Consider the following 16,571-nt stretch of genomic DNA (forward strand, 5'->3'; position numbering starts at 1 on the left):
TCAGTTGGCATTCTGCCACTGATTATAATTACAATTAAGACATAATCAAAAAACATTTAATACATCATTGCACTGAAATACATTCTAATCCAAAATCTAAATGGATTAGAAATAAATTGCACACTGTAGCTAGCATTACATTATCTACATGAGCATCAGAAGAGCTCAAAATGGCTATGTCACTAACATATCACAAAAAGAAAACTAAAATACTGCAGAGAGTTACATCATATCTGTGTTCTTTTACACAGGGAAAAATGAAATCAGTGCAATCAGCAGAAATCTGCCAATTATGACCATTTGCAGTTGAGATGGAAACCCTAATTCCTATGCAGAAAAGGAAAAATTGAGGAACATTTTTAACAGCTTGAGCTCATGTTTTATGTCAGCCACACAGAGGACTCAAATATTTTGAAACACTTAGAGTGGCACACCAGAAAGATTTTTTTTTTTTAGTGGAAAAACATTCCTCTAAAATTAGAATTCAGACCTCCATCTGGCAGCAGCTGTTAAGTGATTTCCTAGCAATCCAATGATAGAATATAAAAAACCAAACCCCACAACAAAAACCCAAATAAAAAGGCAGGGGTGATTGATTTTTTTTAATCAGACTGTGCTTAGCTCATAGTCTGACATCTGAGACACTTTAATAGGTAAGAAAAGATTGAGCAGTGATTCAAAGATACAGCATTGTAACACATTTTAGAGACTGAGCAGGGTCTGCAAAGGTGCTTAGCTCAAGACTCAAAGTAAGTATTCATTTATTTAACCACAAGACAGACATGAGACACCTCTACTTCATCAGTAATAATACAAGGCAGGGTTTGTTGAAAAATGCTGATAAGGGAAAACTTACCTTGCAGTTCTGCAACAGTCGAATGAGATGCTCAAAGCAGTTACTGTTGAGGAAAATTGCCTGCAGAACAGGCCTATCAGTGCAGTCCAACATGGCTGTGATGGTATCTATAGAATTAAAACAGAACTGGCATCAAAGACAAAACACTTCCCAAATACATCAAGCATTTTTGCCTGCATGTTCCATAACACATGTAGGAAAAAATTAGACAAATTACATGCTCCACATTTTTGATCAAGAAGGATATACATTTAAGGACAAATCACTAAGCCTAAAGCCAATTTTGACACTGTAAAAATTACCACATAGACTAATATTATGGAGAAATTTCAGATAACTAATATCTTTGACCACTTTGGGGCTCTGTTTCAACTAATTGCCAATTGTCAGTACATAAGCAGCATTACCTTTTTTTTAGAGCAGAAGAACATTTGTTTCCTCAACAAGAAATTACTCTGCATTCTACAGCAGCCTTATACTGGAAACATTCTCCATGGCCACAGAACTATTCCTCAGTTTTCTTGGAATGATGGGAAAAAAAACACCTTTATTTCCCATGCTGAATGTCAAAATTGAAAAAACTCAAACCCCTGAATTCTAACCCAAAAATTTATATTCAGCTCTTTCAGACTATTACTTTTGGCCAATGTTTACAACAATGCCATTTGAAAATCAATTTATCACAAAACAATAGCACATGGCTATTTTACTACAGAACAGTTTTATTCTGCAATTACTAAGCTTCTGGTAAGTGTCACTTCTTGCCTAGCGACGTTTCTCTCTCTTAATGGAGACTTTCAGTCTATGAACCTTGATGCTTTGGTTAAATGGTACCAATCTGATATGGTTTCTTCTGGGATTTTTATTAGTAAATTATTAAATAAGAAATATCTAAGAAGAAATGTTACAAATTTTTCAATTGCATACCCAAGTCAATAATTTTTGCTTCAGAATTATATGAAGAAATATTGAAAGGAGCTGTGTACTCACTCAGCATTTGGATCTGTAGTGCTATGAATCTGCTCTCCCACTGCCTGCATCGCCTCGGATTAGGTAAGGCTGAATGGTCTGAATTAAGCAACTTGAAATAGTTCTCCAATATTGTACTTGTCTCAACTTGGCGCTGGTCAGAACTGCTGGTTAGGAGGATATGGACAACTTCTGTCAGGCACTTCAGAGTCAGCTCTGCCTTCCTGCTCACTTCCTCAGGGTTTCTGTCATCCCAGTTGTCACAGTCTGCTAAAACACGCATCAGGACTTCCATGGTGGCAGGAGATACTGCTTGAAGAGCATTCCTCTGAAAACCATTCAGGTAAAAGAATTAGTAAGAAAAATAAATTTAGAAGAATTTAAACCTCTTCAAACCAGTTGTGTCTACTTGAGTTATCTGAACCATGCAATATGCATTATTGCATCTACTAATGTTGTATAGCTGTTAAATAAATAAGAAACATTCAATTTGGATTATGCTGATGGCTACAGATGAAATGCATCCCATTTTGTTCACTTTAATAGGCTCTCTTTTTCAAAGGGATTGCTTGCATAGAAAAGGAGATATAACTTAAACATGTGTTACAAAATTTTATAAGGTAGCCTGGATAAACTGCTAGCTTGAGGCAAACCTTCACCTTGTTTTCATTTTAGACTGAGATTCATGATACTTTGGAACATGTGGCAAGAACATAAAAATTAGTAAACGTTTGCCTGGGCCCTGATTGCATTTTCCCATTTCTTCCTGGGGGCCTGATGCATAGGCTCAGGCACAGGGACCCAGGGTTGTGATGAGCATTGAGGAGTCAGGGACTCCTTGTCCTCTGTAGGCAGCTGCATTCAAGTTTTGGCTCTCAACCCTTAACTTATTTGACCTACACTGCAGCCATGGCCATGCCTGGCCATGTCATTTCTTGAACTTGACCCACTGACTGGACTGCAGCCTGACCTCAGCCCTGCCTCATGGCTATGGTGGGGCTGGCAACCACTGGCCTCTTGACTGACTCTAGGTACCACCAGGAGAGCAAACCCTTACTCTGATGTGCTGACCAAACTTCCTGGCTTGACTTCAGGCTTGACCACTACTGACTTGTCCAGTGGGCTGGGCTGGTTGATTCCAGCCACCACAGCTGCTCCCATTACTCTGTCTGTGTATAGTGAGATCACACCATTTGCTGGTCAGGTCAACTGCTGCTTGCCATCCTGCTCAGACTTTACTTGCCTTCCCTGATGGAGCAGAGCCTGGCTTTGCAGCTCCCTGGCAACCTTTAAAAACACTCTCTTCAAGACCATCAGAAGCAGCAATTGCTTGTGACCAGGCTAAGTAGGACATTACAGAAGTCAGGTGAGAAAAAGCATGTTGGCTTTGCTGCTGATGAATACCCTCTTTGTCTTATGTTCTTTCAAAGACTTTAAACTGCTTCCAAGCTGTAAAGGCCCCATGCCTCCTACTGGAAACAGCTTACTTTCAGCACTAGGAAGCAAGCTAGATCAATTTCATGCACATGAGCACAAAACTTTCATCTTTACAGGTGGAAATTCCTAATCTAGTTGCACATATTTTTTCTTTAAAATATTACAGTAAGTTCATATGAGCACATAGTTGCTCTAAAGAGCAAACTTCTATGGTTACTTGAAATTGGGACCCAGCTTTTAGAATTTAGATGTTATTGCCCAGAATGATCCCAAAGTTCCTAAGACAAAAAGAATTAATAATGGATAATAAATTATTCTCATTTACAAGTTATGGAGTATTTAAAAATCTTAAACAAGGAACAAGCATTTGGAGGTTTCAGCAGCTGAAAAGTTTAGTTTATCCTTACCTGACCACCAGCCACAATAGCTCCAAAGAGATGCAGCAGGCAACATTTTAGGCTTTCCTTGAGATGTTCACTTTCTTGAAAGCATTCTGATTAAATAAAAAGGGGATTTTCCTCAAAAAAACCTCACCAACAAATAATAAAAAACCCTCTCTATTCCTTGTGATCATCCAAATTAAAAAAAAAAAAAAAAAAAACAACAAAAAATCAACTGTATCATTTCCACTTTGTTTTATATAACTCAGACACAAACACACCAATTCCATCATTATCAAAGTACCACAACATTCCACGTTTATCAGGAATTCTCAGGGTCACACCTTCAGTTTGCATAAACTTCCCGTGCCAGCCGACAGAACTATAAACACACAACCTTTGCTCTTGATTCATAAGGTAAAAATGAGCCCATTTTGTCCAGACTAATGAGAAACAGAAGGGCATTCTAACATACCACCACTTATCAAGCATGACAAAGTTCAGAGAAATTTTGGCATGAAAAGTCTGATGCCATATGCAGTGCAGGTAGATTCGAAAAACAGTCCCTGAGCTGACTTGAAGGCAGATTGCCAGAGAATCCTGTGCAGATTTGTAACCTTAGCAGTAGTTTCAACTATCTAGGAGTAATGACAACTATCCTGCATCTCTTCTCTTGCTATATCTGATAGAAATTAGTCTTAGACAGCCTCAGGAACTCTTCTTAGCAATAGATATAACCTGGGTATTGTTGCTACAGCAATAATGCTGGACCTAACATAGCAGCAAGAAACTACAAAGAATTTTTTTTGGAAATACCACTTACTGGCAAGTAAGATTTCTGACTTCATACTGAATGTCCAAGCCTGTTACAAAAGAAGACTGCAGAGCTATTTTTCCAATCTGTTTTCCAAACAGAACAAAGCTTACTTAGATGATCACACTGTTAGTGAGCTAGTACCACCACTCCTTGACTTATAGCCTCTGGTATTTGTAGAACCTCAGCCAAGTTGAAAAGAGCAATACCCAGCAGATTGTGAATAAATTATTAGGCTGGATAGACTGAAACCATGCCCCTCAAATTAGTCCTGTCATGGCAGAATACTTAAGGCACATGCTGAGCAATTTCTTACTCTGTCCTTTCTGCCAGTTGGCCAACAAGCAGATGAGTATCTGCTTGCTAATTAGCACACTTTTAGCTTGGTCACATTATATGATATTTAAGAGACAGGAGGAACCACAGGGCAATGCACTGAAGAGAACTTACAGATAACATTCCCCTGTAGCAGCCTTTAGAGTGGGTTTCCAGCAACAAAATTTTGTAGGCACTAGCACTTCAGTATGCTGAACTGGCAAACCACCTGGGCATCCCACATTCTTGAGATTTAAGTACAGAACATGGACATGTAAGTCCTTCTCTACAGTACAAACAATCAGCAATGGTACGAACACATGAATTCCAAAGTAGCCATGATATTTAATGACTTAACCAGAGGGAAAATTATTTCCCAAACTCAAGGTCAAAGAGCATTTGCTAGTTGCATGGCACAGTTTCATTTTTTGTAGCCATTAAATCATATTAAAGAGACAGAAGTGCATGAACACTCCCCTAGGATTATTTTTCCATGAGAGTTATCAGCACAGTTACTACAGGAATCTCATGTGCAATCACTATGCAACACAATAAAAGAAAAGTTGGCAACCTAGCAAACCAACCCTATCTAACCATGTTAGGCACTGAAATAAAGTCTAGAAATAAAGAAAAAGGCTTTTAAAGATGAGCAAGAATGGCAAAATAGTGATGCTCATAGCAAAGAACCAGTACGGAAAACAAGAAACCAAAGTAACTCACTTCATTCAGCCTCAGAAAGCAAGTAAGGGACATTTACATTTATCAGGCATGCTTAGGAGAAAGTTATTTGGGCTCACTAAGTTCACTTCTCTAAAGAAAACTGTTTTTAAAAGGCTGTTAGTAATACTTACGGTAAAAGAAAGGGACAAACTCAACAGTGAGGGAAGCTGGTTTGTACTTCTGTCTGCTCCTTTCAACTGTACTAAGGAAACGTCTGTAATTGCATTAAAAACATACACCAAAGAAGTTAGACATGATACCTCTGTTCATGACTTACTTACTAATTTATCATATGAAATTATAATATGACATAGTAGAAAATGCTGTCATAAATCAGGAGTTATCTTTTGCCTACAGGATGAAAAAGAATAGTGAAGTAGTATTTCATCCTGAAAACATGAATCAACCCTAACCTCGTATTCAGTCTGCACCTAAAAATACTTAACATTTTACAAAATGGTTTAGTTAAAAAAAATAAAATAGAAAAACCAGCAACCTGTTATTTAGACTGCATTTATTGTAACTAAGCAACCACCTAGACTGTCAAATTTCTTGACCAAGCAATTTTAAATTGCCAAAAAAACATTATGAGTTCATTAGGCTGGAGGGAACACACAATTAAAGGGATGCAATTCTACTGATACACTTATAAGCTTATTTTCAATGATGTAACTTTTCTATACTGTGAACTCCTGTAACTCCTTTTGCCCTAATTCAAGCAGGTCTGCCCAACACATTCCTTTTGGATTCTTTCTTCCACTAGTTGGAAAAAAAGTGGCCAGTTTTTGGAAGGAGAAAGTGATGTAAGCACCTTCATGGTGATCAGTTACAACCAATCACCTCTTAATATACCCTCAAATTTAATTTTCTTTCAACTTTTATATTAACAGTAAAACAAACCATAATTTTTGAAAGTTGCTTAAATCATATCCAGTTAGAGAAAGCATAACATGTTTCTGTGGTGTGATTCTATTGGTTCATGGTTACAGCTCTCATAAATCCCAGTATTTACAATCCTGTGCTGGCCCACACATACCCTGCAATTCGCTGCCTCCAGTTTCGGTACGGATCGTACAGACTTTCACAGAAAGCCAATGCATGTCTCACAAATTCTTCTATGGGGGTCTGATCCTCCACTTCTTTTTCTTTTGTTTTGCTTTTTAACTGAGAAGAAAAAAAAAGCTATGGTCATAAAATTTCCAAAAGTTTAAAATTAATCTTTATCAGCCCCAGATAAAGGCAGAGCCTACAAGTTTTTCCCCACATAACATTACTACTGAAAGAGCAAATCACATAAAAATGAGCAGGAGGTATCACATGGCAGAAATACAGACAAAAATTATTAACCACGTACCTGCTGAATGTACAACGTAGTCATGGTGATAACATGGTTAATATATGAACACATTCCAATCTCTTCCACATTAGCCAAATTCCTGTGAAGACAACATAAAAACCACAGATTGTACACAGTGTACCATTTGAAGCTAGTTCAAACAATGCTTGTTTTAGCACTCTGTCTATATTCATACAAAACGGTACCAACATTTCAAAAATATTCTCCAAAAGTCTGCACATACTTAAATGTTCATTTCTGTCACCATTACAGAGCTCACAAGTTTTCACCTAACAGGAAGAAAAATTCAAGTCACTCTGCTACAGGCCAATTCCATCTGGAATTTGGGGTTTCAGAGGTTAAGCAGATTCCCAGGACACCCTAAATAGAAAGTTCAGAAATGGCATCTGACAACAAAGACAATAACTTCCACTTTACTAGTGCATATGCTTTCTAAAACTTTAGGAAACATATTACTTAGAAACATTTATTCACTTTAAATTCTCTGGAGCAAAACAAACACCTAATACATTATTTTAGAAAATAAAGCAACAACAGCTAGGAATTTCTCAGTTTTGAACTTACAAAGATCAGATACCAAAGTGATGGCATGGGAAAACTTTTCAGCAAGTAAAGGTGACACCAGTTTACAATTCAGAAGCACATTACCACCATCCACTCAGCTCATATTCAATATTCCAGGATATTTAAACACTACCATACAGCTCTTTGTATTGTTTCACAAGTAAGGCAAGCCAAAGTATTCAAAAATCCTGCTTCAAACACTCCTCAGTAAAGGAGATTCCTCATTATATTTCATCCCCTTCCTCTCTCTAAAAGCATTTTGCAACAGCAAACTTAAAAAATAGTGACGAATAGATCCCTAAAAACAGTTTATTCATTTGTGTAAACAGAATTACACTATCAGGCAGAAGTTTCAGAAGGAAATCAGCTGCATGAGCAGTGTAATAAGTTTCACAAGCTGTTTATGGAATTGTAAGCATGTTAAGAATGTGAAACAGTTCTTCCTGTACAATTTGCTCAAGTTATTTCATAGCTGACACTTGTTAGAATGCACCTTTTCTTTTAAAGGTACTTCTTATAGAAGGTACATAATATCTTGAATTCCCATAGGTTTAACTTCTACCGCTGCAAGAAATTTAAAGTGTTTAAACTCCTCCTATTCCTACTGCAAACATTATTGCTAACATGATTGCACTGCTCCCCTCTCTCTCTTATTCCCACCGCCTTTATTTTGACAACTGTGAGAATTGTCATTTCTCGGTATCTACTGGAAGGTATCAAATCACATTGTATGTGTCATTTAAATCTATATTCATAGGTTGCATCAAGATCTCTTAAACAAAACAATAACCTTGCTGAGGTAGCAATTAGAACAAATACCTGCAAAGGATGATAAAAAATTTCACAAGTAAAAGTGACAGAGTCTGCTGCTGCTCTTCAAGGCCATCTGACATTTTCTGGACACACTGTAGCAACTGGAGCCTGAGGACCTGAAGAATGTTATCAGGAAGCAGTGATATTCCTGGCGGGATGTCATCCACCCTAATGAAAAAAGCCAGATACAAAATTGTAATCATACAAATGCCAAGCTGCCAATTGATTTCCATGTACTCATGTAGAGTTCCAGTGAAGTTCTGTGGGAAAGGTCACCCAGCTGACACATCACAAACACTTGTTAATGAACCACAAGGAAATGTCCAGTGGCAATACACCAGCTTGAGCTTTCTTTTCCCCAGCAACAAATTACATTAAAAGAAAAAAAAAAAGAAGTGTTAAAATGCATTAAGTGGCTTCCTAAATCCTCCTCCATACAATAAGCTGCCTTGATTGCCACAGAGAAATTGCATGATCTTCATCAGGTAAACAGGTGGCCAGGGAAATCTCCAGGACAGCCACAGTGGAATGAAACTTGAGAACAAAACAGATATGGAAGAACATTTTCAACTTTCTACTGAAGATTAAAACTGCCCAAATAAATAACATGCCAACTATTTCACAGAAGTCCAGTTGGTATTCATCAACAGTGAACCTCATGTTGCTCTTACATAAATTTCAGAAAGCCACACAACATTATCTCACCTATTGTTTTCTGCAAACTAGAACATTTTTAGAAACACACCAGTGAGAACCAAGACATGATAAAATGAATGGGGTTTTTTATGGTTTAATATTTTTTCCAGTGATCCAAAACCAAATAAGAAAATGACCCAGGAACAATCATTAGGAAACTGGTTTCAGTAACAGTATAGAAATCTACAGATCTGTAAGAACATTTTCTGGGATGAAAACTGTTTATCCACAGTTGCACATGCTAAAAACAGTTAGCCTTTGGCAGCAGCTATTTACCCTGACACATGCTCTACAAACCCTATGCAGGAAAAGGAAGACACAAGAAAGAACCTTACAGCTTACAGAAAGCCTTCAGCATGGCCAAAGCCAGTGGAAAAGTACAACAAAAAAAACTCAGCAAGCTCAAAATCTCACTAATACAACTGCTGTGCATGTTGGATCTATGCAAGAAAAACCACCAAAAAAGATGTGTAGAAACGCAGCAACTAACCCTACCCAACATGACTTTTATTCTGGGAAAATGGGGAACAATCCATGGTTTAGCTTCTAATGTTGAAAAGGAAGCCTTTATAGGAGGGAAAACCAGACACCCAGTTTAGTAAAACACCTGGACAGGTATAAGTGACAGAAAGCTCCCATATCCTAGAAAGCAAACCTATGCTTATACAAGCAACCACCTACTGTTCATTTCCTTGCCTCTTCACACATTTGTGCAATTTGCTTTTCAGATTGTGGAATTCAGAATCTCAAGGGATTCAGAGAGTTGTAAGAGAAATTTTATAGCCAAGGCTCTAAGCTGATAGCAACACACTAACCACAAAACTGAGAGAAACTGCTTTTTTTCCCCAACACAAATGCCAAGAAAGAAGTATTAATTTCTTTGATAGTTATCCCTCAAGATACTGGGAGATCCATACTCTCTGGAACTACAAGCATGGTTACTCAATCTGATAATACAGATTTTGTATTTCAGATTCTGGTAATTCCCTCTCAGTGTTAGAAAAACTGTATTTTTTGACCACTGAAGTCATATCTCCATAAGTTAATTCCCTAAAATGGCTAACAAGTCTTTTTCAGTAAAACCATGGAATACTTTACAAGAGAGCAAACAGCATACCCTTCATGCCTCACATCCCAAAGAATGTTTTCTTTGCAGTAGCTGCCTGTCTGTTGCACAACCCATGGGAATTTGGGAGAGATGTGTGAGACCACCATGAGAAATCCTAATTGGCACTACACAAAAGGAATACACTACAGAGTATATAAATAAATGCAAATATTTATAAATAAACAAGCTTGTTTTCACCCCAGGGCAAATTACTACTATATCACCAAAGCCCCTTATATTTAAAACAAAGATTTAAATTTTTCTCAACCAGACCCACTGTTTAAAGTAAGTACTCCAAAATTAAGGAAAAATATTAACTAAAAAAACCCCCATACCTTATCTGACATTGTTATTTTACTGCTGGTACCTTGCCTCAAAATATGAGGAAGAACTTGATAAATTTGGGCTCTTCTTATTTATAATTCCCTTATGTTAATGTAGTTATGCAGTCATACAAACTGTGTCAGGTGTCTGAAAGGGAACTGCATCACCTCCACACTGTAGGCACCTATTCCAGCACAAACACACTGGAACTCTCCTCTGCCAATGGGAAGCACTTGGGAACAAACTGCTCCAGTAAACCAGGCTTTATTTTTCAATAGGCCCCATGTAATCACACAAACCATGTAATCAGCATTCCTATCATGATTTCTGCATCATTTTTATGTGGATTTCAAGTCAGCAAGTTAATAAAATACTGTTTCTATGGTACTTTGAATGAGCTTCCTTTAAGCACTCTTCGTTCAAGATCATGCAAACCAAAAGCAGAAAAAAAGTATGACAACACTCCAGAGGCCTTTGTTACTTTTAAAAGGATTGAATCAAATAAGAGTTCCTCTCCAATGAGGAGAAAAAACCCTCACACCAGCTGGTAAAGGTTTATCCTTTTCATGCTAAATACGTATGACGTGGATACACGTTTTGAGGGAAACAACAGACATGTTTGCTGGTCTTTTGTGCTCAATGATCAAACTATTAGCATAGCTATACTCACCTTTTCAGCAAAAGCATTAACAACATCATTAATGAGCCATCTCATACAGAGTAGAGGCACGAAGATAGGGGTAGACCTGAAGCTGTAAAAGCCTATAAGTTGCATAACTATGTAAGCTCTACTCAAAGGCAAATCATACTGCATACACTCACACACTATATTTAGAGGTTTCCTAATTCTATACTGCTTGGCATTTTTCACATTTCCAAAGCAGACTTAAGGAAACTGGATATTCTAATTTATAGAAAGAAAACTCTTATGAGTTAAATCAGCAAGTGACAGTGCCGATTAAGAGTCCTTTCAGGAAGGAAAAAAAACCCAAACCAAACCTGTTATAGAATCTTTACATTTCTTATCTGGTATTTTCTTGGATGCTAAAAATCCCCACATATGTTTTAGATTTGACACAAAATTTCATGTCTGTCTTCCAAAAGGCTGGTTGTGTCCAGCAATCTGTACAAGTCTTCTCCCTAAACAGTTTCTCATAATTTCCTGGCATTAGCCTTTCACTATACAAGGCCCTTCAGGCATATAGCTGTAAAACACACAAGATTTATAGAAGGAAAAAAAGAAAAAAATATTGGTGCACTCAGTTTCTCATTTTAGCTAGCATCATATTTTTTTAAGACCAACAGACAGAATTAGTTGTCTAATAAGGAATCCAGTTAAAAAGAAAAAAACAAAGTGACTCCACAGGGTCCTGTAGCCTCTGGAATCATTGGAAATCAGCATTTGGTGGTTCTACACTGACCTACTTTGCTTTTTCATGGGCCCCACAATGTAAAGGCCTGCAATACAAATTGACAAAGCCCAAAAAAAGGCCACTTTTCACATGCCTGATTATATCACAAATTCAAGCACGGGCAGAAACTGCAATTCTTTGTTAATTCTAGTATCTGATTGCCATGGTTTTTTAATGCAGACATAAAAGCACAGGAATGATCTGCCTTCATCCCTGTGTTCTGATGCTTCTTCTTTACATCTGTTACACAAATGAGGCTAAATCCACATGCTTCTCATCTTTTAGACTAAATCACTAATCCTGTCATTAAGCTCAGAAAAACACACATTATTTTTACACTCACTAAAGTCACCATTTATCACAATGAAGATGCTGCTACTGTTCTGCATAACTAAGCTTTATGGTGCTGAAAAAAAAAACCAACATGAGCACATACACTAAAAACACAAACTCAGAGTACAAATAAATTTTAAAAAACTTAAAATCAAAGTACCAAGGCATTCTTCTGTTCCAGTGTTCCTATTTATACTAAATAGTATGTTAAAGATTAACCTGCATCAAAGGACAAACTTTTTTTGCTTAAGTAAACATAGTAAGATGCATTTTTGACACTACAACAGAATAAATTTTCAGAAAGAGCTGAACTAACTAGAAGGTCTTGCTTACTGGTAATTGCACTATGTATTTTGCACTCATATAGGCATTATGAGGAAAATTTTAATACAAAGAGCTGGGAAGTCCAGGTTTTATCTGCTGAGATCCAGTTGCAGCATTCATTTCCTTGTTACAGTTGAGGCTATCGCTTGCACTTCAAACAGGATCTGATCCAAAGCCCATTAAAGAATTTCCATTGATTTCAACAGGGCTTGGAATGCAGCCATCATGCAAGGAGCACCATTCCTTCCTTTCAAACACCATTAGTGGTATCAGCTACAATACTGACACCAGTTCTCATGAAGTTTGAATCCTTTACCATTTGGTTTTTCTTAAAATCCCTAGTTCATCCAAGTACCTCAAAAGCAAGGCAAAACATCCAACACCTAAGTTTTTACTCCTCATTCTTAAAGTTAGACATGAAAACAATCATGATAACACAGCATACACATTTAAAGTACTAAATCATGAAACTCTGAAATTAGGCTCTAATAGACCTTCATGATTATAAGTGGGAGTTTTTGGTCAGCAACACAGGGGAAATCAGCAATACTCTTACCCTGAAATCTTCATGGATGCAAGGAAATCACTCAAATCTATAACTGGTGCATAGTTTAATCTGTAAATGTTTTCAGCTGAGATACCCAAATCCTTCATTGAGCATTTCATCTGTCCTTAATCTAAAGCAACCCCTGAAAGAAGATTACAAATTTTCTACCTACATCTTGCTTCTCTTCTGTCACTGCTGATGCAGATAGTAAACACTGTTTCATATGAAACATTTAATGAATACTTACTTTAAAACAAAAAAAAAAATTGAGGAACACAATGAGTAACAATTATATTTCTATGAGCAAGAACAAGAAGTACTCATGCCAATTTCCTAATACAATACAAATACCAGTATTTGCCTAGTTTCAACATTCCCAACCCAACTCGACCTTCAAATGAATGTCAGTGCCACTTGACAACTAAAAAAACTTTCTTTTGTTTAAAGGCAGCACTTCCATTGAAAAAGACTGGGCTCTCAGCCAGGTTTGTTTCAGATATCAGGGAAAGATGAACAAGTCTCCAATTCTACATACCTCGTTGGCAGCTTCTCAAAGTCCACATCCAGAAACTGTTCATAACTAGACACGAAACTATCCAACCAGAGCTTCAGGTAATCTGGATCTTTCTGTAAAAAGGAAGAGAACATTAGGCAATATTACACTCAAGGTCATCTATCAACAACTCTGTAATACTGCCTCAAATTAAAAGCTTCTATTTAATGCATTTCAACTGGGAGAAAGGAGGGAATACACATTTTTTTAGAACTAAAAGGAAAAATTGCCACCTGTGTACTTTGTGCTGATGGGACATTTTTGCTCTATCCTTTAGTTTATGTGTTTCCTCTTCTTGGCACCAGTATCAACCAAAGCATTTTAGCTTTTCCGCTCACAGACCATCTTAACTTATTCTCCAGGATCATCCATACCACCTTTACAAACTGATTAGAATATGCTCTAGTCTTGATACCATAGATACTAGTACACAGCAATCCTTACAGCTCATAAATTAAATAAGAACCCTAACAGCAATCCTAATCACAAAATAATTTTCTTTCTGCTTCACTCATAGGTCAACATGCCAGATAATAGCAGAAGAGAGACAGATGGTGTTCAGAAAGACAATGTAGAAACTGACTTGCACACTTGATAGCAATTAAACAGATAGAAAATTACATTTAAGCTTCCTAGTTGTTTCTAGTAGAGTACAAAGACTCTGTTTGTGATGAGCAGTCCCTCAGGGCTGGACGTTGTCCCAGGAACTGAGGCAGATACTAAACCACAGCAAACCACACAGGGAAACTGTCAAAATATGCATTTGGGGTAGTCTTACTCTAGAAGTCAAGCTACTTAATTTTCAAAAATAAGTTGCCAGCCCATAGTTAACATATTCCTCTGCCAGGACTGTGCAATCCGGTCCATTAACACACATGCACATTCCACGCTACAAATAATTTTTAAAACATTTTTAAAAGTTTTTCCTGAAGTATTTGAGATGTCAAATACTTTCTGAATCCACCCCATAATTTGTAACATTTTGCAGAAGTTGAAAACATTTTTCTTCCTCATTTTCCCTCTTCTGTATCTCCTCCCTTTTGTTTGTTGCCTTTATATTACCACAGATGTTTCCAAATAAGATGTTTCCCTGCAGAGTTAAGATTGAAGAGCAAACAGTGAATATCTCCAATATACACTCTTCTGCAGCAATGTCAGTGTAAAACAAAGTCACCAAGAAAGACTGACAGTGTCCTGTCAGTACAAAATAGCTACCTACAAGAGCCTTCCACAGGGAAAAAAAAAAAACCCAACAAAACAAACAAATAAAACAAAGTTCAAAAAATCCACAAAAACAAAACAACCTCAGAATAAAATAAACACATAAATCCAGAACCTCAAGTGCTGCAAAGCTCTTCACCATGAAAGCAGACATACAAATAAAAACACTACTTGACTTTAAATTGCTTTAAAAAAGTCAAGGATGAGAAAAGGGGAAAGGTAGGGATAAAGATGAAATTATATTAAATGCCTCCTTACTCCTTTTTAATGATATAGTCTAAATCAGTTTCAAGCTTCATCATCTTTCAACTACAATACCTTTCCAAAGCTATCAATGCAGACTGGGAATAAGAGAACATTGGCAGAGAATATTCAAGAAACAGCCCAAATGGCAAGAATAAACCACGTGTTATGAAACAGCCAAAAGGTTTTGCCTACCTGTAGAGCATATACTGCTCAATTTGCTTTGCCACTGGTACTCCTCCCAGTCCTGGTAAAAACCAAGAACTGCAGTACTGTTTGATCATTCCCTGCAGCACACTATTCAATCCAACACCTATCTCAATCCTCTGCCATTCAATAATGTAATATTCCAAGTTATTAAAATAATCTGATTTGATATCAAAATACCAGGTAGCACTACTGGTATGCACCAGCGGAAAACAGTTTATGCAATAGTTGACTCAGAGTCAAATCTAGAGATTTCCATCCAAGCAACAGCACTAACTCAAAACCACTTGGACATTTTTTTTTTTTTTAATCATGAAGGCAAAAAAAGTAAACAAGATCACTTAGCAACATGAGAAACACCAAGAAATAGATCTCCATTATACACCAGCTAACAGAGGCATGCCTCCTTTCCAGAAACAAACAAAAATGAAGAATTGTGAGGCAGAAGTTTATTTCAGGTAAAAGTAACAAAATGTTTAGCAGACAGGCTACAATTAAAATATGTAAGTGATTTCAAAACTGTTAAAAACAGAAGTTATAAACAGGTTTCAAACTTCAAATCTGGCCCAGGTTTTCTTTTTTCTTTATTAGCAGCAAAGCTGCAAGAAATCTACATTTTACTGAAGCAGTTTTAAGAAAGGAAACTGAAAATGCTAAGTGTTACCCTTGGCAAAGTACATATAAATGTCCTAAAACACAGCTAATGAAGACCTGTCTGAGTCAGATGCATCTTACACTCTTCCAAACCAAAGGCATCATAGTTCAGGAGAAACAGTCTTTTTACAGTGGTTTAAAATTCCAAGTTCATAATAAAACCAGGCAGTAATAACAGGTATCAGCTGTTTTGTTTATACTGTCATTTTATGTACAATTCAATTACCCTACCCAGCATCTTTATCTTGAACTTTTTCTTGAGGTCAGCTACTCCCACTTAATTTGGAGTTTAAATTTGGTGGAATGAAAAATGAAAAAAAAAAAGCTGTTAAGTTCTCCTTTCACTTACCTTTTCAACTATCCTCTATTTTCCCAAAAGAAGTGGTAAACCATATTAACAGCAGAACATGAACTAACCATATATTAACATGACTATGTGTTCTCCAATGCCAGATCAACTTTCCAAGCCAGTACATGTTGCAATATGACAAATATCTGTGTTATTATGTGCCAGAAGAGTGCATCCCATGGGATCCATGCTGCTGCTGAGGGCAACAAATCACTGAACTGCAACCTCAGCTCCACCCTGATCCACTATAAACTGTGAGCTACTACATTGCATCTGTGGTCCTTCTAAGGAAGCAGCAGAACACCAGAATAAAGCATCATAAATTCTCAAGAAGCCTTGCTACCAGTAGAAGCAGCAAGAACCATGGAATATATT

General features: G+C 37.0%; 1 protein-coding gene across 4 annotated transcripts in view; it reads right to left on the bottom strand.

Moving 5' to 3' along the window:
- The window catches only part of NBEAL1 (neurobeachin like 1), a 76,865-nt gene that overhangs the window by 49,117 nt on the left and 11,177 nt on the right, over window positions 1-16,571 (bottom strand). For all 4 annotated transcript variants that reach the window (XM_079310937.1, XM_079310936.1, XM_079310938.1 and 1 more), the window contains 8 exons: window positions 13,505-13,596; window positions 8,232-8,393; window positions 6,846-6,927; window positions 6,528-6,655; window positions 5,623-5,705; window positions 3,670-3,755; window positions 1,847-2,153; window positions 857-963 (listed from right to left, as the gene is read on the bottom strand). In XM_079310937.1, the coding sequence (XP_079167063.1) occupies window positions 857-963; window positions 1,847-2,153; window positions 3,670-3,755; window positions 5,623-5,705; window positions 6,528-6,655; window positions 6,846-6,927; window positions 8,232-8,393; window positions 13,505-13,596 (1,047 nt within the window). The remainder of the gene's footprint in view (window positions 1-856; window positions 964-1,846; window positions 2,154-3,669; window positions 3,756-5,622; window positions 5,706-6,527; window positions 6,656-6,845; window positions 6,928-8,231; window positions 8,394-13,504; window positions 13,597-16,571) is intronic.

This window comes from Erithacus rubecula (genome assembly GCF_903797595.1).
Source record: "Erithacus rubecula genome assembly, chromosome: 8".
NCBI classification, from domain to species: Eukaryota; Metazoa; Chordata; class Aves; order Passeriformes; family Muscicapidae; genus Erithacus; species Erithacus rubecula.